The sequence below is a fragment of the Plectropomus leopardus genome, chromosome 22 (assembly GCF_008729295.1).
Source record: "Plectropomus leopardus isolate mb chromosome 22, YSFRI_Pleo_2.0, whole genome shotgun sequence".
Taxonomy (NCBI): Eukaryota; Metazoa; Chordata; class Actinopteri; order Perciformes; family Serranidae; genus Plectropomus; species Plectropomus leopardus.
Genome location: NC_056484.1, coordinates 15,806,564 through 15,830,495, shown reverse-complemented (window position 1 = coordinate 15,830,495; position 23,932 = coordinate 15,806,564). Strand labels below are relative to the sequence as shown.

Here is a 23,932-nt window from a genome sequence, read left to right as displayed (position 1 = left end):
ATACTGTAAATTGCATTCATAATAAGTGAAATATTGTTAGTGCTCTGTCAGATTTTTTCTTAACTTTTAAAATGTTATTATTGATATTTTCATAATTACTAGGGCTGTTCCGAATATCAGCTTTTGGGCATCGAAGCTTTAGTGAGAAATATCAGTGATAAATCTAGTCTTCAAGTAAAGGTTATAAAGTCAGGCTTTTAAAAAACATTAGTTTTATGTCAATGCAGCTAAAATAATGTGAGAAGCAAATATTATGGCGAGCCAGTTTCTTTTGGCATATCTGGCACTAAACTTTTTGGGGGTCCTATGCAAATTTATGGGGGTCCACTATTCCAGCCACTTCACTTTTTTGACAGCTTGCTAGTGTATCTGTAATCTGTGAAGCATGGTCAAACAATCACAGTTTCAGTATTACTGGACTGCTGATACTGATGACAGATGAGAGCGAGTCGGAGTCATTTAACAATCACTAACCTTAAATGTCCTTGTTGTAGAGTAACTAAAAATAATTAATGTTGATGTATAATGAATAATGCTTTCAAGCATTCGGGTCAGCCCTAACAATGACAATGTATCAAAAGACAACGTAAAAACTATGTGAAATTTATGAATCTACAGAGAATTATCCACTGAATCTGCAGCTCTGCAGAATTGTACAAAGCTAAGGCTTTACACAGTAATTTACTGGAGCCTCTTTCAGCTTATTGTTTTGGTTCTTCTGGTCACAACTTTTACTGTTTTGGTCAATTCCCACTCACAGTGTCTTTTTCAAAAAAGCAAACAACCTTAAAAAGCCACTGCACTAACTGTTCAACATAGAACTCCAGATAAACTCAGTTAGCCACTAACAGCTAAACATAATGGAGCATTTTGCAACTTAACAGCAAGATTTTTCCCTGGGTAGTTGGTAGAGACCAAAAACAGAGCTAAAAGAGAGTAAATATTGGAATGGGTGGCCAGAAATAGTACTCCTTCTACTACTGAAATGAGTGATAATGTTGCCCCTTAAGTGCTTTATGTGTAAAAAAGGAAACTGTTTGCTAATGAGGTGTTGATATGTCACTGTTGCAGTTACAACTTGTTTTTGCTGCCCCAAGTGGCCACAAAAGTCAGTTACTGCAGGCTTTAGGACTAAGTTGCAGCATCAATTGAGTAATTAAAAAAAGCAAAATTATCACCTTGCTTAAGTTTATGATAACAAAAAAAATCTTATTCTGCTATGTACCTTTTTTCCCAAAATACAGGTAGTTTAGTAAAAAGTACAAAAAAAAAGAAAATCATGAAATGGACAAACTCAAGTAAACTACAAAAACCTCAATATGTAGTTAGTACACTATTGAGTAAATGTACTTAGTTCTTTTCCACTTATGTGTGTCAGTGTATCATTCTCACCTTTTTTCACACACAAACGAGCATGAACACACTGTATTATTTGTGAGCCTAAGCCTCTTAAAACCGGACACCTTTGAGGCTTTCGTCAATGTCAGCATTCCGGCAAAAGGAGACCAAACACAAACAACGTCACCTCAGGCGGGGACTCCCCGCTGAGCTATCACTGCCACCGCCGCAGCCAGTGACCCTCAACAAGCTCCTCCACGTCTCTGGAGTCGCCCCCCTCTGCAGCTGTGTCACTCTTTCACTATGCAGCCGGCACGAGTGGGTTACTTTCTGTTTCTCTCTAATAGCCTCTCTCGGTCTCTCGCCCTCCTAATAAGAATCAATATCAGCTCTCTTAAAAGTCATCAAGCACAAAGGTAAAGAGGCTCAAGAGCATGAAATTGCAGATGAGAGAGGGTGTACTTATGCAACACTAGGCTGCGATATAGGCCTTGAACGGGTACAGCCATCGAAGATATACAGTAGAGAGAGAAAACCTATAAGAGTGTGCACGAGAGAGATAAAAAAAAAAGAAATGAAAGAAAGAGGGGTCAGAGAGTTAAAGCATTTCGTGCCGCAGAGACGTGATTTGGGAAGGTTTTGTTGTCTTTTTTCCAAGCTAGTCTCCTTATGGACCCGCACATCAAATAGCGCAGCTACCGAAATCTTATCATGTCAACGGCTTATCTCCCATTTTCACCTCCTCAAAGCAATAAACACACAAAGAGCATCTGGAAGATGGGAAATGCACAACAACAAAGAGTGACACTTCAGGATCAACGGCACTACAGCACTCTCTCCGTTTTCATTACCACATACTGTCCTGGAAGCCAGGTGAGTCTGCTGATGGAGCTATGGATTATCCTGCATGCGTGGTGATGCAGAGTCTGAAGCATGAAGGACACTGATCGTGTCAGCCAAGGCAAAGGCACATTACAACAGAGAGCAGACCTCAAGGACTCAAGTAGATTAAAACTGATTGAAATCCCATTTGTGGCATTTGGGGTCTTTTATGTCAGCTTTCTCTCTTGCTCTCACTCTCTTTGGATGTCCCCGAAGAGAGCAGAGCCCGAGTCTGAATAAACAAATAAGATTGCATTTGTGGAGACAAGCATTCCCAGATTTGCATGGCAATAATATCAAGCTGTGGGACATTGTAATATGAACAGCAATAAGGGTGTGCATGCGTGGGTGTGGGTCGGTTTTTCTTGATGTGACAACATGCCAGGAAATGATAAATTGCAATCTGACAGAAAAATATGCATACGCGGAAATACCTGTGTCTATGCATATGTTCAATTATCAAAACCAAATATTAGATTTAGCTTTAAATATTATGCATAGGTAGGTAGGTGGAAAATCCTAATCTTTATCTGCAAAGTAACTAGTGGTTGTTGAATATATTTAGTTAGCAAAATGAAAAAATACTATAAGTATGAAGCAGGAAAAGATGGAAAAACTGCAAGTGCAAGTACCATAAAATTGGACTTGAAGGTTCAGTGTTTTAGATATAGAGGCATTGTTGGCAGATACTGCATATAATATTTATAACTATGTTTTTTTAGTGTATAATCGCCTGAAACTAAAAGCTGTTGTGTTTTTGTTGCCTTAGAATGAGCTGTTGTATCTATATATAGAGCACATCCTCTCCAACAAAGTCTGTCGTTTTGCCAGAATGGACAAAGCAAACACTGACTCCCAGTCCATTTACATCCACCATTGTTCCTCTACACACTTGGCACACAGAAGACATTTCAGTAATGCAACCTTACCGCTCAGAGTCACTAAATCCTACACTCTACACCTTTAAATACATTTAGTTGAGTGCGCTTTATTGTGTTGACTTTATTTTCATCTGTTCTCATCAATTTGACTCCACAAAGACTTTTGTTCCTTCAGTTTATCCTGAAGACTGCTCTCTCCTTACTCAGGTTGTTTCACTGCATGGGAGGGACTGTCTTAAAAACTCACAGTATTTGCACTTAATTACTTTTTTTCTAATATATGGTAAATTTTCCTGCCAAGTGGTAGGTATACACCATGTAACTGCATATATGCATCTCTAACTACTAATTATGGATTAACAATACATCTATGGGCAAATTCACAAAAGCATTGAATAGCTGCTTAAACTGCAAAAACAACTAAAAACGCACCATCAAGGGGTGAAATGTACAGCTAACTATCCGACCAGGCAAAAAGCGTCTTGGTTTGCTTGTGATCTATTTAAAAATGTGTAAATGCCATTGCATTTTTACGTATCTATATAAGGAAATATGCACACATTTGGCTCCTTTCTATGCAAATGTGAAGGTAAAAGCAGCCCAGTTTAAAAGATCAGTGCTAATAGCTACACGCAGTTACTGAGAAATTATAAGCATCAAAAGATGTTGGTAACTGAAGTGCATTTATTAGGGGTGTCGCACCCAGACTTTCCAGTGATCATGATAGCAGCAGTGGCAGCCAGGTAAAGGCTTCGTCATGCCAGGCATGCCTCTGCACGTCGTCGATCAAGACCTGTTTGGGTATTCTTAAAAAAATTACAATAAAAGTTCCTATATTAGAACCCTTTAAATGTTACCCACAGAAATAGTATCTCATTTGATAACTGTTTTTCCTTCATTTTTTGTTGGAAACTCAGCACAGTGACCTGCCATTTCTATCAAATACATCATGCTCAGAACACTTGGTGATTAGCTGCAAGTAAAACCATACAAATAGTCTTTTATTTTCTGGATCTGTGTACTAAAGCGATCCAATGCAGGTATAATTTGACTGGGGAAGTTTTGACACTACTTGGTACTGGGTTATTTGGCCTATATGACACACAGCTTTTGGACCTAAAGCTAAATTTCAGTTTTATTTTTCTCTCTGCCATTGTCAGGCCTTATGTGTTTTTGATGCAAGGCAACATTTTTACTTTATCGCATCGATAATTGAGGACGCAAAAGGTTAAAATTGCTTTAAACTTTATGGCCATGTTTGTGCTGAAATATCATTAACATGATATCTTTTGTGAATCGGACCTTGGGATGGGGCACGCAGCAGTTGAGAGTGTTGCACAGTTCACATTACTATCAGCAGCCGCAATCTATTCATTGTGAATTTGTCTGTCAGTGCCAGTTTGTAGTCCTAATTACATTCACACCAATGAGTGATCTACTGTACAGTCTCCAATCGACTTGTATGTCTTTGAGCTGTGGGAGTAATCAGGAACACTCAGGGTAAACCCAGCAGACTCACACACAGGTCGAAATTCAATCCCAGTGCCTTGCTGCTTAAGACTGCTGTGCAAATAACCACCAAGCCACTTGTCCCCCATACTTCAAAATAAAATATTTACAGGGAATGATTATGATTATAGGCGACTGTTGTACGTAAAATAAAACTGCATATGAGATTTAGACCTCCTTACATTCTCTGGATCACAAACATCTAGAGTCAAATGAAAGGTTGGGTATTGTATGTGATTAAATTAAGAAAAATAAACAAAAATGTTCAAAAAACTTTGACTAAAATACATTCCTGGCTGTCTATTAGCATATCAACCCTCTCAGCCTCTCAGCTCATCTGGTAGTAGTCTGCTAACTCTTCCCAGAGTCCAAATTAACATCATCATTATTACCTGTCGATTACCTGTTTCTCTGTTTTATCTTTTCAATTTCTTTAAAATGGTTTTATTTGCATTTTATTGCTCTATCCTGCATTTAAATGCATTATGTCGAGCAATTGGAATTGATTTTGTCTGTGAAATGTACACAAATAAACTTGCCTTTCCCTGAGTCTATGGCAGCACTTGCACAATTTTATTGCCATTTATTTAGTATATGAATCTTCATATTGACAAAACAACTATATGAGTATAATTTTCTGGTTTATTTCATTAATTTTATTTTCGTTCAGGTACTTGGCTGCACTGCGAATCTCTACAACTGCCGTCCACCTTCGCATGTCTCTTAAAAGTCAGACGATAAGACTAAGCTCTCTTCAGAAAAAGAGGAGTATCAAGCCCACACGAAATGCCACAGTGCTCCTCGGAGCCCACGTTGTGACAAATACCTCCTGATATTATCTGGACACTGTGGGTTTATGCAGCATCCATACAACTTATTCACTGGCAAAGGAGGCGTGTGTAAGGACAGCAAAGTGTGTCCACAGCACAGGTGGGCATGCGGTCATGTCTACAAGATCAGATAGTTCTTTATAGGGCTCCAGGAAGAGTACAAATCTCAGCCTGAAGCAATTTGGCCAAAAGAAGAAACTGAATTTGAGGAACACCTCCAAATGTCACGTTCATCTGTGCCTGCCACACAAATAGGTATCAGCCTCCGTCCATTTCCACAAAGCCCTCTCCTCATATGATCAGCAGGTAAGACCAGTCAAACAGCGCACTGAGAATAGGCAGCCTCTCCAATCAGAGACACAACTGTGAAGGCACAGTCGAATAGTGGGCAAAACAAGACATCCAAAGGTACAATTCACTGCAGGTCCTTCCTAACTAACTGAGATGTTTACTCCGCCTTCACCTGTGCACATAACCTCTCCTCCCACCCCAGGCTGGAGGCCACATCATGGGAGAGAGAGACTTGGTGACAGACACCCTAAGAGACAGTGGGATGGCAATGGAGATGTCATAAAGACATGTAAGAAAACCCAAAGTCACAGCATCGTTTAACCCCATCTGAAGATCCTTTCAGTTCTCGTGGAGACTGTTACATATATGTGAGGAAGCCATAGCAACAACTGATGAGATGCTTCCTTTCAGCTATCCACATACAGTAAAATATTAAAGGTTTACTATACAGGATTTGCCTAAAAAAAACATTGTATGAACTCATATAAAAGTCTGTGGCAGTGTTTTTCTGCAGAGATTCTGCCCTTTGCTTGTATTTTCTTTTTTTTATGTCTGAGGTGAGGTCAGGCTTTACAAAAAGGTAGCCATCAGATGTAAGACCACGAGCAACAAGTATCCAAAAGCTATGAAAATGGTGGACACAACATCAAAAAAAAAATTAATTTACAATGTCTCACTGTAAAATCTGAAGTTGATCTTGCATAAAGTAATCTTGGAAACCGATTGCCTTGAAAAAGTAAAGTAGATATAATTATTTTAATTTGCTTAATTTATGTTAACTGTATATCTTTTTATGATTATTTCTGTAAGTAATTTATAATTGGTTTAATCTAAAATGACGGAAGACAGTGAAAATTGTCATAGAGCCTAAGGTGACAACTCCCAATCGCGTGATTTACCGGACAAACAGTCCAAAACCAAAGAATTCAATGTGGCAGTGGCAGAAACTGCAGTTCCTCAGCTGGCCACTTGAGGCTGGCTTTAGCTAATTTCACAAGTCATGACAACCCTCACCTGTTAACATTTCATTGAGGATCAAAGTTATGCATAATTAAGGATGAGCTGCTTTGAGTGACAGGCTGTCTGCGAGGTATGATCTCAGTCAGATCCATTCCACAGCCAAAGACACTCCAGAAACCAAGATGGTTTGACTGAAATGGTGAATTTGAGACTTCAAAACAGTCACAAACCAATAGATGATGCTAAAGTGGCTACGTCCATTACTTTTATACAGCCTATGTCCAAGACCCAAAGGTATGGAATTTACTTCATACTGATATTTTTTACCTTATAATACTGTACACAAATTTAACAAAAAAGACTTAGTTATACTCAATTATATTGATACTATTATCATTTGTCAAAATAGTTGTAATTCATTTTCTGTTAATCAACTAAATGGTTATTGGGTAATTCTAAACAATCTCTAACAACGGTAATAGCAACACAAAAGCAGACAAGGCAGATACTACACCACAAGTGACACAATTCCATGAAATATGAGCCCATCTGTTGGTGGGGGATTTATAAACCCCCTTGCAGCCACTTTTTAAAAATGATTCAACTGTAAATTGATTTGTTGCAGGCTTTGCTAACATCACAAAGACAGCCCTGTGATCCACTTTGCTCCACATTGTGGGTTTATCCACCTTAAGCCCCTTCTTAAAAACAGCCGAACCCCTAACTGCCCTGATGACATGATTCAACACTTTGATAGTGCTGATTTTTACACTCAATTTTCTTCATATGTGTCAACACCGGCATAATCCAATGTAAAAGTCAGATATGCCTCAGGGAAAAATGTACTCATGTTTGAGTAGTTTTCACTCAAGTGGCCCCTTAAAGTAAGCGAGCTAAGCTGGGATCCCCCGGCTGCCCCTCCTCCTCTTACCGTCCACACAGGCAGGTCTGGCTCTTGTAGTTCCAGCGATCTGGCCCTTCTTACAGGCGCAGCGGGCCGTCTGCCTGGCGATGGTCCGCCGTGGTTGGCTGCTGTCCCTGTCCAGCGTCACAATCTCACATGTCCCCGCTGCCAGCTGGCCTGGAAATGACATTGCACCACAGAATGCGAGGTCAGAGAGATGAAATCATAAACGGCAAAATAACCTACTCTGTCTCTTCTGTTAAATTTGTATTCTGTCACTTGTTCAGTGGTGTATTTCTGTTATTTTTCATAATCCTTTGGAGCCCAATTGGCACCGCACAAACATTACCGAAATCTAGGGAGTAGATCTCACTGGGGCCACTAAAACAAGTACATGCTCTGCATTTATTATTTTTTTCTGTATTTATCAACAGCATTCTTTCTCATCTTGAACATAAACAACAATTTGAACACAGCCTGTCCGTTAAAGCAAGACTGTAATTTTGCTTAACGGCGACCATTTTGGCAACGAGTGGCATGACACGTGACATGTTAAAATGAAGTGTAGCAGCCTAGTAGAGTCAGGATATCACAAACTGACATTGTACTGAGTTTATCACAAAATCACAAAAAGCTAGCAACAAGCTAGTCAGCTGACATTTACGAAACGCTAGTTTGCTCCAATTAATTAGCTAACATTAGCTACTGGTCACACCAGGATAAGTAAGGCTGGAACGACATACTGAGTGAACTGAGTGTGGGTGCATTTCATTTCTCATCAATCAATATTTCTTTTCTGGCAGTATAATTTGCTATTTCATTTTTCAAAAGCTGCAGTTTCAGTTTAATGACCAGGTTGAAAATGTGAAAGGCATACAAAAACAACATAATCCTATTTCAAACAAAAGACTTAAACTATATTCAATACCAGTGAGAATATCCTTTTGAATGTTCACATTTATGTCCAAGGAGCCGTGGCTTCTCCAAGCTTTGACGGCCTTAACCCTGAACAGTTCCAGTGAGGGTGCTCCGAGGATCACTGTCGTGGTACTGAGCAGCTCACAGATGTGACTACATGTGTGAAGGGACTATAGAAGACAATGAGGAAATTACTTTTAAATTTCAGTTACCTAAAGACTACCCACAAGCTATTTCTCATTAAGGGCAACATCCTATCAGCACACCTCTTTGAAGGTAAAGTGCCCATTAGCCAAGAATGAAACACATGAATACTGATGAACTTTGTAATTGCTGCCAAGTCCCCCCATCTTACACACACATGCTCCATGTATTCAATCAGGTGACCTTCGGCCTCGTAGCCGGGCCCTTGCTGCTCGCAAATTAACCTTTGTCTGTGTGTGGAGGCCCTCGGGTGCCATCCTGGAGAGGCTTATCAGGATCTAATTGTGATTGGCAAGGGGATGGAAGTTGTGATTAAATCTGGACTTGAGTCCCGAACACTTGGGTGGCTGGCTTAATGAACTGAGCTGTGAGGGGTCACACCCGGGGTAATGGGGATCTATCAGGATTCATCCACATACTGTGGTGGCCATGGGCACAGATGGAGAAAATGTCTGTGTGCATACAGTATGAAGCCAATTTTAAGGTGCATGTTTAAGAATAAATACACAATCTTCCTCATTAAATGTATTTTTAGGGTTAAAAAACATACATTTTAGGCCACTTCAGTAAATATGGATTGCCTCTCTGAACTCAGATTTCCCATCCTTAATTACTTATTTATATTTTCTTTCCCTTTGCAACTTTTCTTCTTTTTCTCTCTTTTTTGTTTATAGTTTTGGTATTGCTATGGGAATATTTTGAGAAAAAAATCATACAACACAAACGATGCACTGATACACCACCACCAGAACTGACATTTTTATCCCGAGTCTTTAAATACAGATGCTTTCTCAGGTCCCTTGGAGTGTGACAACAACGCCGAAGTCATCCTTCGGCGTCAGTATGTAACACACGGCTTCCCCTAGGTAAAACACGTTCTAAAATGCGATTAACGCAATCAAACTGTTATGTTTAGGCTACAAATCTGCTTAGCATCATGTTTTGTGTTAAAGTAAGTGCAAAGCATGATGTAAGCGTGTCACACTGGTTTCACACAGGACACAAACAGCGGTCTCCTGGGTTAAACTCTGTATTTGTATTTGCCTCCCCTCCCTCCTGCCCTACGCAGACATACTAAGTTGCGAAACTACAGTACAGTACCACATAATCATACGTAATATACTACATGGTTTTCACTGGACAGTAGCAATAAGTTAATTTATACTAATTTATTCCTTTTCATGAAAAAAAAATGCTAAGAGTAAAACTGTAGTTTATTTACAAGTAAACGCACTAACTGCGAGTCGGCAATTAAATTGGCCACAAATGTATTCACAATATTAAGACCACTAATCTTTAGCCATCTCTGTCTCTAGTGATTCCTCTATAGCTAGTAGCCACACATTAGTGGTATATATACGCATCTATAAATACAACTCTACTAAAAGGAATAAGGGGGGAAGTGATTACAAATGTGCAGAGATTTCTTAACATAAGCTGTCTTTGCTCGGAAATGCATGCCAACAAAATCCAATCTGTCATGTCTTTTGCACTTGGGAGATCAAGACTGAACCCCCCACCTTCACCACCCACTTCCACTGCTCCCCTCCTCTTCCTCTTCTCTTCTTTATTCTTTTACATTGCTTGCTCTTCTCTCCTTCGTGCCTTCTCACTTAACTCCCTCTTGCAACTCCTCAGTCTTCTCTGGATGATGCCGGATAATGACTTGTCATGTAAGCTCCTGTGCGCGCATGTAAAAATAGGTTTATGTGTATATGTGCGTGCATTTATTTCCTGCATCCTACCCCACCCACCACCTCTGCAGATCATCTCCTCATTGCCTTCTTCCTGCTTCCTCTCTTTGTCAGTTCCTTCTCCTTTGGAGCTCTTCCATTGCAAGAAGCTGAAAAGACTTTTTTTTGAATGTCTTATGCAATCGTGCAGATCGCTGTGGCGCTGAGGTGCCATGTGTGAAGTCAACAAGCTCAAAGACTGGCTTATTTGACGTTGTGATTCTCTGATGAAATGTAGGCAATTAATGAGCTCCATCCACTCAAAAAAGAAGAACAACAAACAGGGGCCTTACATAGACTGTCACAGCTGTAGCTGCAGGGGAAATGAATTAATTTAATTTTCATGTTGTTTTGCAACGTATGTTTCTTATATACAGCTGCACTGACTTCTTTATGGGGATGACAAAGAATCTTACAGTTTTAAACACAGCACAAAAATAAAATAATTGTGCCCCTCTTCATGAGATACTTCAGTTGCAACTAGGGCTGCATCTAACAATTATCCTTATTATTGAATAACCTGCCAATTATTTTTTACAGTTAATGGTTTAGTCTATAAAATTTCCAAAAAAATGTGGAAAATGAACATCTCAATTTCCCAGAGCCCAATGTGATATCCTGAAACTGCATCTTTTGTCCAACCAAAAGTCCAAAACCCAAATTTGTACCATTTACTTTCAGAAATGACAAAGAAAAGCAGCATTTTTTACACTTCACACTCTTGAAATTGTAGCTAGAAAAACGACTGAAGCAGTTAATCAATTATCAAAATACTTGGCAATTAATTTTCTTTTGACTGACTGATCAATTAATAGGCTGATCGATTCATCTTTCTAATGGCATTGTGTTTATAGGTCCATGTCATGGATAAGAAGTTTAAGTTTAATGTTTCAGTAAGTGACTCACTGTGAGTGTATTCTTTTTGCTTCTTCTCCAATCTTTGCTATAATTACTTTGCAAGGCACATGGCAAATCATATTTGAATCATATTGTATGGCTGAATTAATTTCAGTTTGTGCAACATGCATAACTTGTTCTTGAAATGCCGTGCTTTATAGAGTTTGGTCACAGTCATTAATCATCAAGACTATGAGACTACAGTCATGGCAGCTTAGAGAGTTAAGGAGTCACCAAAAATATTCAAATTCATCCTTTGAGTAGCATACCAAATTTCATGTTAGTCTAATAGTTTTACTCAAAACCAGTCAGATATGTTACTCAAACCCACAACTGTCAAGCTTAAGGTTGGGCCAGAGGAAAAGCCAGAGGATCACCCAAAGTCATTGGGATATATCCTCAAGGAATCATGAAAATCCACTCAAATCATCCATTTAAATGTAATATTTCATAGGATACATTAAAAACTGTGACTTGCTGGTGGTGCCAGAGGAAAAGTCAGGGGGTTGCTAAAGTCAGTAGGAGTTATCCTCTGAGGACCAAGAATGCATGTACGAAATTTCTTGATAACCCACCCAAAAGTTGTTAAGATACTTCATTCCCAACCAAAGTGTTGGACTGAACGACCAACCGACAGACCGACATTGGCATCCCTGGAGCCACGCTAAAAGAGCTAGTACTAAATATCGAGTTTATCTAGTCTTGACTCACAATTCAAGTTCCCCAAACAGGTTGAATATATTGCGCCCTTCTTGTATTCAATATTTAGGCTGTGAATCTCAAGTATTTGGAATGATAGAGGTCTGTAGAGAATTGCAAATGAGACTTCGAGTTTTAAACAAGTTGGTTTCAGCTGTAAGCATTCTAGGTGTTTTGCATTCTTTCCAAATATTATGTGAGAGAACTTGAGGACAAGCTGGTCTCAGTCCTCCAATAAAGCAGTAGTCGACTCCATTCCTTCTTTTCTAAAACAAATTGCTCCAAGCATCCCCGTGGCTCTGCCTCCAGAGCACAGTGCCAGGGATACCACGTACATTGCCACTATTAAACATAGCAAAGCTAAACAAACAAAGCAAAAAAAACTGAACCAAACCCCAGCAACACAAGAAAGTGTTCCTCTTTCCATTGGCCTAAAGGGATCTGCAGAAAAGGTGAAAAAATAATACAGAATTCACAGCTCCAGACATATTTTCCAAAATACAACTTCTGCATTTTTGCGCAGAACTAAAATTGCATAGTATGTTACATACACAAAAGATGCAAGATTTAGTTCAGTCTCTTCACAGTCATCCTGTGAAGAAATTGGACTGTGAAGAGAGGAAACAGTAATCCTGTTTCCTGGGATAGCCTCATGAATAGTAGGAAAATCTGAAACTGGCAGGTGTTCTCAGAAACAAACCAAAAGCTTGTACCAGTGGCGCTATGATTTATCATCACCCTTATCAGCTTCTGTTGTTGAGCGGTTGTCAGCTTGGCCAGCCAAATGGCTGATTAAAATGTATGTGTGGCCACCCTAGAGTGAAATGAAAGCTCTGACTGTGGCAGAAGATGGATTCATGTGGCAGAGCGTACGGCTTAATACAACGTAATGTTATTGACATGCTCCTATGCTTTATTATTTCTCCTCCTGCTCCTCAGCACATTACAATTGCTCTGCCATACACGGCCATTTGATAAATGTCCAGCACAGTTACAACACACAGAGACATGACAGTTTTTTCCCTTGTATTTTTTGCCCAGAAGGCTGAGAGCATGTCTTTTTAAGAGGTTCTTTCCATTCATTTTTTAGAAATATTCTTGTTGTTGCCGCTCAAGAGATCTCAATACAACTAAAGGCTGCTTCTTATAGTCGCAATCTGCTGAATCAAATGCTTAGATATTTATAAAATGTGTGGTTTAGGCATGGTAGGAGGGTTAGGTGTAGTTTTTTTTTATCCTTTGAAAATCTGCAGTGTGCTGGAGTCATGCTGTGATTGCATACTGTGCTGCAAAAGAAACAGCAAAGTATTTCTCAGTGTCCTTCTAAATGCGACACAAATGCGTTCTGCCTTGAAATTTAGAAAAAGAACTGCAGAATGAGTCTTTAATTAGCCCTCATTTTTACAGTGCTACTTGTAGCAGCATAAATAAAAAAGATAAGAGCTCATAGCCAAAAAGCAGCAAAGAATTGTTTGCTGATGGTAAATCAACACTGCAAGCCCTTGGCAATAAATATGAATTTTACTTGGTGTTAAAGTAAATACCTGCTTTCAGGTGATACTGTCTGTGTAACCACCTGGCAGTGTTAATTTAGATCTGTCTTCTGATCAAATAAATAGCCTATTAGCTTTAGTCACATTTCTGACATTTGATTATTGTTTTAGTCAACAAAAAACACATTCGTTTAGGCTAACGACTAAAGAATACATGTCTATTTCACATATAATTTATTTTATGTATTCAAGTAAATATTAAAAAAAACTGAGGGTACATGGTGTATTTCGAGAACAAAAGTTAGTTAACATTTCTACCTTAACTTTACTAAAATGGTAAAACATTTGATACCATTAATGCTAAACTGTCCTATAATTTAGTAGAGGATGTAGCCAGCTGATGGCTTACACTCATTCCTACGATACACAAACATATAAAGTAGCATTAAAGGGATAGTTCACTTCAAACAGTTTGCTCCAAAATCAAAAGTACCTATTTTTGTCCTTACCTTACCTCTTTATCAATCTAAAGTCTTTTAGTATGAGTTGCAAAGTGTCAGAGCTAATCAAGATAATCATGATAATAATTTCATGGTGATACAGTTGATGAAGAAAAAAATAGTTCCTCAATGAAACTGTTTTTATTTTTTGGCACTTTGAGCACGAGCTAAATGCTATCTAGATCCATTATATTGGAGAGAAGGCAGACATCTCTACAGCCGATATCTCTAACACTCTTCAACTCACACCAAAACAATCTATATTGATAAATAGCACTACAGGTAAGAGGAAAAACTGAATGAATGAATTTTGATGTGGGGATGAACTATCCCTTTAAAACTGAATCCACACTGTATTTCTCTTGATATTATGGTATTTTTACATTTGCTAACCATTTTGTAAATGTGCTGGCCTGCATTTTTGACTAGTTTGTCTAGCAGTTCTGTTTCCAGATTTTGTTTTCAACTTTAAGTGAGATTGTAGATTAATTTAGTTCATAAATGGTTACTTTTTCCCTCCGAAAAACCTGTGCTGTTGCCTAACTTTTCGTTAGCTATTAGCTAATGGTACTGAAATGCAATATGCTACTTATTAGTTAAATAAGTAGACTGGTTCCAGAACAAAATAACACAAGTCAGCTTTTTCTTAAAAAATGTTTTATCAAATCTTAAAGATTTGAGAGTTGACTGATAGGAGACAATTTAGTGACGAGTTTAAAAAACACGCCAGCAGCCCATATGAGGCCATGCTGCCTTTTGCTTTCAAACCAATGTGGTATGAGCCAACCAAGCAACTGACATTGGCTCCTTAGAGCACTTTGATCTCGCTGCCAAGGCTAAAAATATGCTTTGTAAGGTGAAGAACATTAAATGCTGAAATATAACATATCGATTTGTGTATTAAGCAAACAGTGTTGTCATGGTGTCGCTGAGGAGCTGAACGACTTGTGTGTGTGTGTTGTGAGGCAAAATAAATTAAAAGGATGCCAACGCAGGGACATGCTCCCTTCTAAACATCAAAAAAGATGCATGTAATGGCTAAAGCCTTGAAAACAAAAATGTTCTTTTCCACATATTCTCCACTTAACCCAGAAACACTACATGGCAGCTTGACGTAGTAGGAAACTAGCATCACATCTGTTCTGCTGGAGAGGACAGAGTGTGCATGTGTGTGTGTACATGTTAGACATTGCCAGACTAAAATGCTATATCACTCCAGTGTGCTACAGCTGTTCGGAATGAGAGAGGAGAGTCCGGCGCCAAGACTGCGAGTCTGAAATCCCATTTTGGATCCAAACGCTGCATTAGTAGAACCTTGATGTCATCCCTCTACCCTGAGGCCTGGCGGGCTAGTTTTTAAATGAATCCTTTTAACAAGCCTAATCAGAGGCTGGAAGAGCCAGCTGAACAGCATGTGGTATAACAGGAGGGAGAGCGGAGAAGAAGAAATTACAGCTTTAGGTAAAAGAGTAGTCAGATGATGTCGGGCCTGAATGAAATCTCCAACACGACCTGCACTTAAGGAGGAGGAGAGTGAGATTCACAGACAATAAAGCAGACCTTTCACTTGGACTACAATTTATTTGGAGTTCTGACTTTGACTGTAATTGAAAGCTGTTTGAAGAGGGTAGCGCATGTCCTTGATTGTTGCTGGTGTGAAAAATGATGTTCCAATTCAGAGCAATGTGGTAGGATGAATGGAATTGATTTGAAGAAATTCTGATCAGGTTACATCTGATGCAATCTCGAAACCCAACAGCTATCAATCTAAAAATTAAACACTGAGGGCAATGGCAAATATTTCAGGGGTTCCATTGCAGCCCGTGGATATGCAGCCATTTTGGCTGATCTCTATCAATAGATATTTGCAGATACATTTTTAGAAAGAATATTAAAAAAAATGTATCTGTCAGACAACACACGATGGTTTCGAATATTGCATTTTGGCTAAGACATTCTGCTTCGATTTTTCTCTACACGAACTGTTAACCTGCCGCTCAAACACGATGACATCAATACTACTAGAACTACATAGATGCGGAAATAAGAATGCTTCTGATAACAAAATCTTGTCCTATTGCCTACAGATTCTGCAGACATACAAATATATCTGTTAATAGAAATCCCGTTTGATGAATCATGATCAGTGAGCATAGCGAGTTTAACAATTGGCACAGTGGCAGGAGGGCCACATGTTTCCTGCAACATCCAATTCACATTCTGGGAAATTGCAGGCCCCGATAAATGCTACTCAGCCCCATTTCCAATTTTGTCCCAGTGGACACTCATGGTATTGGAGTAAGTAGATCCCCAAAAAGCATGTTTTACATTGGCCACCATCGTAAAAGCGATGTCTGCCAAACTGAGACTGTCAGTTACTTTTTATATTATGAATTGTTGATCCATTGAGGTTTTATATTTGTAAAACTTTCCTCAAGCCAAGAAAAACTATTTTAAAAAATCTGTGACATAATCAAAAAATAAAGTCTACGGGCTAAGCAGAAAACACACCACTGTGCATATTCTGTGGGCCACATAGGTTGCACAGGAAATAAACCTGGAGACTTTTCTTTCAGTGTATGCGCCAGGCGAGAATTAGCTTTCATAGGATAGCAAAGGAATTGCCCGCATTACTCTGCCTCTGATTGGCTAACATTCTTATCCTGACCCTAAGCAATCCTCATGCCCAAACCTTTTTCCGCCATCCTAGGATTTGCAAATTTGCACAGGTGAGATAGTTATCTGTCCGTTTAAACTGAAGCTTTAGTGTACAAAAGTCAAGCTTTTACTGAGGTTAGCTTTGTGTTGGACTATTTCTTGGCCAGGAACAGTCCTTGAAAACAACAATCTGAAGCAAAAACCGCATCATGTTGTTTTTACACTTAACAGCTAGCCTGAACAAACAAATGAGATATAATGTGTTAATTTGCGGGACCTTAAAGGGGTGAAAAGCTGATTTTGTTACCTTTGAACAGAGCCAGACTGGCTTTTTCTACCTAGTCTACCCAGTCTTTAAGCTAAACTAAGCTAACCTGCTGCTGGCTCCAGCTTCATATTGAACCACCAGATATGGTTTATATTGATGCTTTTGTTTTAACGAGGCTAAAACCCAAACTATAAAATATATGCTTCAATAATTATGTTTAAATGAAAAAAAAGAAGAGGAAAAACTGCAGATAATGTTCCACCATCTTGTTTCATGTACTATATTGCTGTTGGAGAGAACTCTCTTCAAACTGCCTCGACTTACAGTAGACATTCATTTTCCCCCTCCAACACTGATAAAGTGACCAAAAACTCATCATAAAGCCAGCCTTGAAATTATTAATACCCTGCCTATGCTGCCATGAGTCAGAGAAAGTTCTGGAGACAATTCTCATTGGGAGCACTGTCTCATCATGACGAGGGAGAGAGAGAGAGAGAACTGTGGTCCAAGCGATCTATTTTGGGTGAAGCAAGCTTGTCTGAGCTCTTCGCTTGCTTTGTGGAGCCAGTCTGAAAAGTGATTTGATTTTCCTTCTCTGCCCCTTTTTTCCTAAAATGCTTGGGCAAGCAGCAGTCACACAGAAGCTCTCTCTCTCACACACACACACTGAAACATAAACACATGCACTTATAAAAGAAGAAAAGCACAAATGCAGCATATAAATGCCAAATATAACCACAAGATTGACTTAAAAGACTTAAAACGCCATACCTCTGCTTCATACATACGCATGCACACACGCACATTAGCTAAGTGGATGTTGCCATGGAACCACAGCTACATCTAAACTTCTTCCTCCTACATGTTTCATGAAAATAATTTTCTGCTTTTATCACATTCTCGAAAGGCCATTTTAAAGTTTCACGACTACACACACAGGATGACTAACAGCTTCCGTTTTAATTTTTTGAATATATTACTTTATGACCTAATAGCATGGATGTCTAAAGAGATCTGGATACAGCACTGATGGCGGGCTCCTGTTTCATTCCTATGAAAAGTGCTCCATGGCGCATGAAGCCAAAAAGCTCTATTTCCGTGGCAAGAAATTACCTGGATTTTCTGCATTATCGGGCTCACAGAGCAAGCGCACTAGCGACTTTCAGCGGCCAAGTGTGGCTGAGTGGATAACTTCTACCAGTCAAATAGCTTAAGAGTCATTTTATTGGGGTTTTAATGCTCAAAAAATGTATCCATTGATTTACAGACGTCTCTTTCACAAAGTAAGTATAGGAAAACGTCTTTTTGGCATGTAATTTCACTTTTGGCCACTATGTAAAATAAGGTCAGAAACAAATGCCAACTAAACTAGCGATCCTGAGTTGCTAAATAGCAACTGTCAGCATGCTAACAAGTAAAACTAGGATGGTTATTATGATAAACATTATACTTGCTAAAAATCCGCTTGTTAGTATTGTAATGGGAGCATGTTTGCGTGCTGACGTTAGCATTTAGCTCATAGCACAGCTGTGCCCAAGTACGCTACAGCATTACAGAGTTTAGCAGAGATGGTAACAAGTTATTGTTTTGTAAGTCACATTGAATCTCAAGTTCCACGTCAAGCCTCAAGTTCTACACTTGAGTTTTTAATCTTAAACAAGTTATTATGCACTTCTCACCAAACTGAATCCAAGTTCAACAGAGTATAATATATTACATTTACAACAGTCATGGCTGATTTTTATTTTGTATTAATTTGTGAAAAGAAGTTTTTTTAAACAAGTGCAACTGAATTAAACTAAAATAAATAAAGTAGTGCTGAAATTGCACTTTGAAAGCATAGCACTTTTAACCACAACAGAGTGAATTTTGTGTGCTTTGGTTCTCTCAAGGTGTAGCCTATTTAATTCATCGCATGTACGAAATGTCTGTAATCTTCCTCTCCCCAAAGACATTTTTTGTATGAATATTCTTCCTTTAAAGGGATTTTGTATGTTGTATGTTTTATGTCTGAATGAAATAAAAAGATTAATGTTAATTCAGGATCTGTGGCCCTCTTTTAAAATAACATACTTTGTCATATTTTTGCTTGGGGGAAGGTATTAAGTATTTTTCAAGTAGAAAAGCTCAAGTCCAGGTAATGTCACAGGTCACTGGTGTTAAAGTCAGGTTGCAGGTCTTTTTTCATTTTGTAAAGTCAAGTCTAAAGTCATCAAATTTGTGATTTGAGTCTGACTGAAGCTCAAGTCATGTGACTTGAGTCCACACCTATGTTGTTTTGGATACATAAACATTTTAAAAAAATATTTTACCTTTTTTAGATATGGTGTTGGATGGATGTATAAAAAGACTCAAGTATGATGAATAAGAGAAGCACTGAAATTATGACTCGACTGATAAAGAAAAAAATCAATCAATAATTGTTGTTGTTGTGATTGTGGTTGTTAAGAAAAAATGCTACAGTTTGTTTGCTTAAAAGTAAGGTTCCTCTGTTTTATAGACAATTCAAATTTAAATATTTGCTTGTTTTGTCCAAACAGCAGTCCAAAACTAAATTTGAGGAAATTACACTAGACTCTGGTAACTTGCAATCAACCTTTTAAACTGCTCTACAGGAATTTTTAGAGGAAGTAATTGATCAATTAATTAAAAAAAAAAGACATTTGTCAAAAACCACAGCCTAAGATGGGAGACCTCACCATCTTGCTATTAAGGTCCCGGGATGCCCTTACTTTACATTCTTATCGACCCAAAGCATGTTTTTTTTTCTGATTAAAATAAATTCAACTGAGCCCCCGTGTTACTTAATAGGGTTTTCATAATGAAGCCTGGGACCCTTTTTCCAGCTATGACCTTGTGTAAAGCACGTAAAGAATGGTGTTTTCCCATGAGACGCCCTCTTTTCCCCAGCGTTAGTGTTTTAGAATAATGAACACTGCTTAATAACAGGGTGTTGGCATGAAACAATGAATGATCATCAATTAAAACGGTGGGAGAAAAGAGAAAACAAATGACCCCGGTAACCCTTGGTAACACAGGAGAAAGTGTATGTGCGCAGACACATAAATACCAGTGCCACTTCACTTCTGCAATTAAGCACATTTTCCTCCCCTAGAGGATGCATCACAACAGGGCAATGATAATAAGGTGAAGTCCCTTAAATGTTGCTATGATTTCACAGACAAAAGACCCCTGGGTGAACGTGTGAAAGCCCAATAATTTCTCTCTTTCTGCACCCTTGGGGGATGGAGGCTGGGAGTGTCAGACAGTGTTAGGCTCCTGATCAGGGCCAGCTGGGCTGCAATGTGTGAAAATCTATAATATAGCATCTGCAAGTGTGTGTGTGTGTGTGTGTGTGTGTGTGTGTGTGTGTGTGAACTTGTGTGTACAGTATGCACAGTCTTTCATGCATGTGTGGGAGATAGCTAGCTTAACTGCAGGTGCCATTCCACTTTTAAAACTTTTTCTTTTTATTTGTGCTTCATTTTTCTCAACAATGGTTGTTTTCATGCCCTTGCTTCCATCTATTCTCACTGGCACACAGAGGAACTCAGCAGGGGGCGGGACATTCACAATTTACAACCTCTACGGCTCTTTGCCAACAAAATATCAGTTGAACAAAGCTTTTTTTTTCTTTATCCCTACCTAAAAAAGGTTTACTCATTGTTGTGGGGATATTTTGGATCCGGAGTCAAACATGATGTGAAGACGAATGCGGGGCTGCAGTGACGGCCACAAGGAGACAACAACAACCTCACAAGCCACAGTCAACAACAGGCAGAGTAATGGACTTGTGTTTCTGCATCAGGGTGTCAAAGAGGCTCTGTAGTGCCACTGGAGGCACTGCAGGCGCCGGGGTGCAATTCTTCAAAAATGTAACTGCAGCTTGGGGTTACAAGGTCTGCAGACATGGAAGCCACGATAACTGAAACTGGCCAGGCTGAGCTGCTCATGTTTCTGGTGCCGACAGAGGGTGCAGTGACAATAAAATGGAACAACTTGAAGGAAGGCTCAGATATTTCCTCTTTTTCTCTTTGCGGACAAACTCATCTTTTGTGATCGTGCAAGGCTGTTTGCAGGGGAAATTTGCTCCTCTCTGGACTGTTGCACAGTTTCAAAATGAAAAATTAATGGTAATAATAAGGAAAAAAAGCACATAAAAATGAGAAAAAGATCAATGTGCTGGGTTAAAATGAGTACATCTGTTACATAACAATAATGTCAGAGCAACCCAAATCAGAGCAGTATGGACGCTTTAACAGTAGCATCGAATGCAGAAGATTGCCCTGATGTTACAATATGTTGCCAATTAACAGTGCTCGAGTTTTATCATCCTATGGTCATAGGTTGCTTGATCAACACTACACTGCCCCAACAATGCCCAGAGGCTTGCTCTGTTACGTCTGTATCCATAAGCTTTTAGAAAACATACACAAATATGGACTAAATGAGCGAAGAGTAGAAAGAGGGCTCCATCCAAGTCCCTACACATATCTTTTTTTTTTTAAAAATCAGTTATCGCAAAAAAATTGTGCGCAAAGATTGATGTATTCCTGGGAGGTAATCAGCTTACAATCAAGGGAAACATTGAACCCTATATGCCACATTCATCAAGAGTGGCGATGGAGCTACAACAATCAACAGGTGAAATTCTGCACTGAATTATTAATAAAGCTGTTATTTTATTTATAATAAAGCTTCTACATCTTGACAGAGAAGCATAAACTGAAGTTGTAGTTTGTATCGTGAAAAGCGAAGCTACAGTGATTGTGACATTAACCAGGCTCATCACATATACACACACTACTAAGGGCACCGTAAACAATGTTCAAGACTAGTATGATTCGTTAATCTGATATTTTCTGATAATCGTAGGATACAAATCTGATATCATGCCAGCACAAGTGTGTAGTCTGTGCACTTGTGTATGGGAGTGGCAGGGTGCATGGCTCCTTTCACTGCAGCTTGATCAGCATGCAGGCTGAGGTGTGTGGGAGAGCGGTGATTGAATACAGAGGCTGCAGGCCCCGGCACTGCCTTTAATCTCCCCTCCCCATTTAACTTGGCCTCTGTGCTGCTGCTCTACCGAAGCTCAGCTGGGGCATAAAGACACACACACATACACATCGCTCCGTCTGCCTGCCTCTCCCGGTCCTATCAGTCTTCTGATCTGTCTGTCTCTCTGTCGGTGTGCGTCGCCCATCTCTGCCGTCTCCTCTTTTGCATCTGCTTTTTGGTGTTTTATGTGTTCCAGTTTGTCTTCTGCATAAACAAACCTGAATATATCCAGAAAAATAAACATTACGCTTTTCTAAGTAGACGTAAACACAGGAACTAAACTGTCGTGGAGCCCTCAGTGCAATGACGGCGTTTTCCTTCAAGGTATTATGTAGCTTAAGTACATGTCAATGCCCATTTCAAAGCATGAACCATTTTATTTTACAAGCCTAAGGGGAACTTTGCAGACTGCATATACGTAATAAGATCAGTGAGTGTGGTTTAGGCTGGGTTGTAGCTACAGTTATCTTTAGCAATAAAGCACTCTTTTATAGGATTTTAGAGATCGTCTTATTGCCGTATCCACGCTCCTGAAATCTCATCATTTCAAAATGAACTCTTCATCCCGGAACACCAGTCTAAGGTGCAGGAGTTGCCCTGCTCGCAGGTTCAGCTTTACACTTTTGGGGTTATATGAGGAAGGTTGGTGAAGTGTGTTACAAATGTACCAATCACTATCTTTCTCTAAATATTGCTGCTGTGAGAGTGTTGTCATCTTTCATAACCAGGACTCTAAATAAGGATTCAAATCAACAAAACAGCTGCTGTACAAAGCCTGTTTTGTCCTTGGAGGGGATAAAAAAGGCATCTTTTCTGTATCTGCAGATTTGCAGTCCTTCTATTTAATTTCTGCTGACCTACAGGTAACTCGTATTTTTTCTGTTTTGTGAGTATAAGTTGGTAAATCCCATTAACCGCTGAACCTGTTTCATTGTGGTAGCATGACAGCGAAAAAACTGCCGGAGATTTATTCAGTTCTGTTTGTATATTTTTGCTTGAGATAAGTACTTGACATGTATGTCTTTTTCAGGTTTCAAGAAAAGATTGCTCTAAAGTCTCTTAAAGTGCACATGTAGAACACAATGTGCAGGTAAAGTGAGGTTGTTGTCAAGGTAAAGACAAACTGGCGCATAAAGTCTTGGGAAACTTTTTCGAAAATGCTTGAAAACGAACAGTCCCCCCCTCCACACACACACACAAACAAACACACACACACACACACACACACACACACATACACACACAGTCCCCCAATTGCCTTTTTAATTACTTATTTCCACCAAATTAGCTCTAACCTAACCAACCTGCAATTCCAGAAAACTTCCTGTTTTTTTAAATCTTTTATTTTATCTCTCTAAATTTGGCAGCACAGATGAAACACATCATGTATTATTTTTCATCTCTCAGTAGCAGTTTGAGTCAGGGTAAGGATAACTAATCAGTCAATCCTGTCAGAGCTGATCACACTGATGGATGAGAGGAGAAGAAGACTGCAGAGTGAATGCAAACTTTTGGATTCCAGCACAATGAATGGTTATGTTTCACTTTAACTGCACATGGCAAACCCTGCCCACTGGTGTTGTCATGGTCCCTCGAGGTTAAAAATAACTTTCATTCCTGCTGAGAATTATTTTTTCTGGTTCTAAACCAATATATTTTTGGTCAAAATGCTCTGAAAAGTTTAAAATTAGGAGAGGAAACCAGAATGGCAGCAGTTCTATGTTGGTGGAAAAGGGATAAAAGTACACAAGGCTCTACGTGGAAATCCAGTTTGCTGAGAATGACCCAAGTAAGCACAGTGAGAGGATCACGGATCTTGAGTGTTAAATTATTTAAAGGTAGAGAGTCAATATATGAAGAGGCAACCCCATAGTTCTTGCCCTCAAAGAAGAAAACAGCTCCATCAGGC

General features: G+C 39.2%; 1 protein-coding gene across 1 annotated transcript in view; it reads right to left on the bottom strand.

Moving 5' to 3' along the window:
• The window catches only part of tafa5a (TAFA chemokine like family member 5a), a 116,815-nt gene that overhangs the window by 66,806 nt on the left and 26,077 nt on the right, over nt 1–23,932 (bottom strand). Inside the window, exon 2 of the mRNA XM_042511512.1 lies at nt 7,623–7,772. Within this exon, the coding sequence (XP_042367446.1) occupies nt 7,623–7,772 (150 nt within the window). The remainder of the gene's footprint in view (nt 1–7,622; nt 7,773–23,932) is intronic.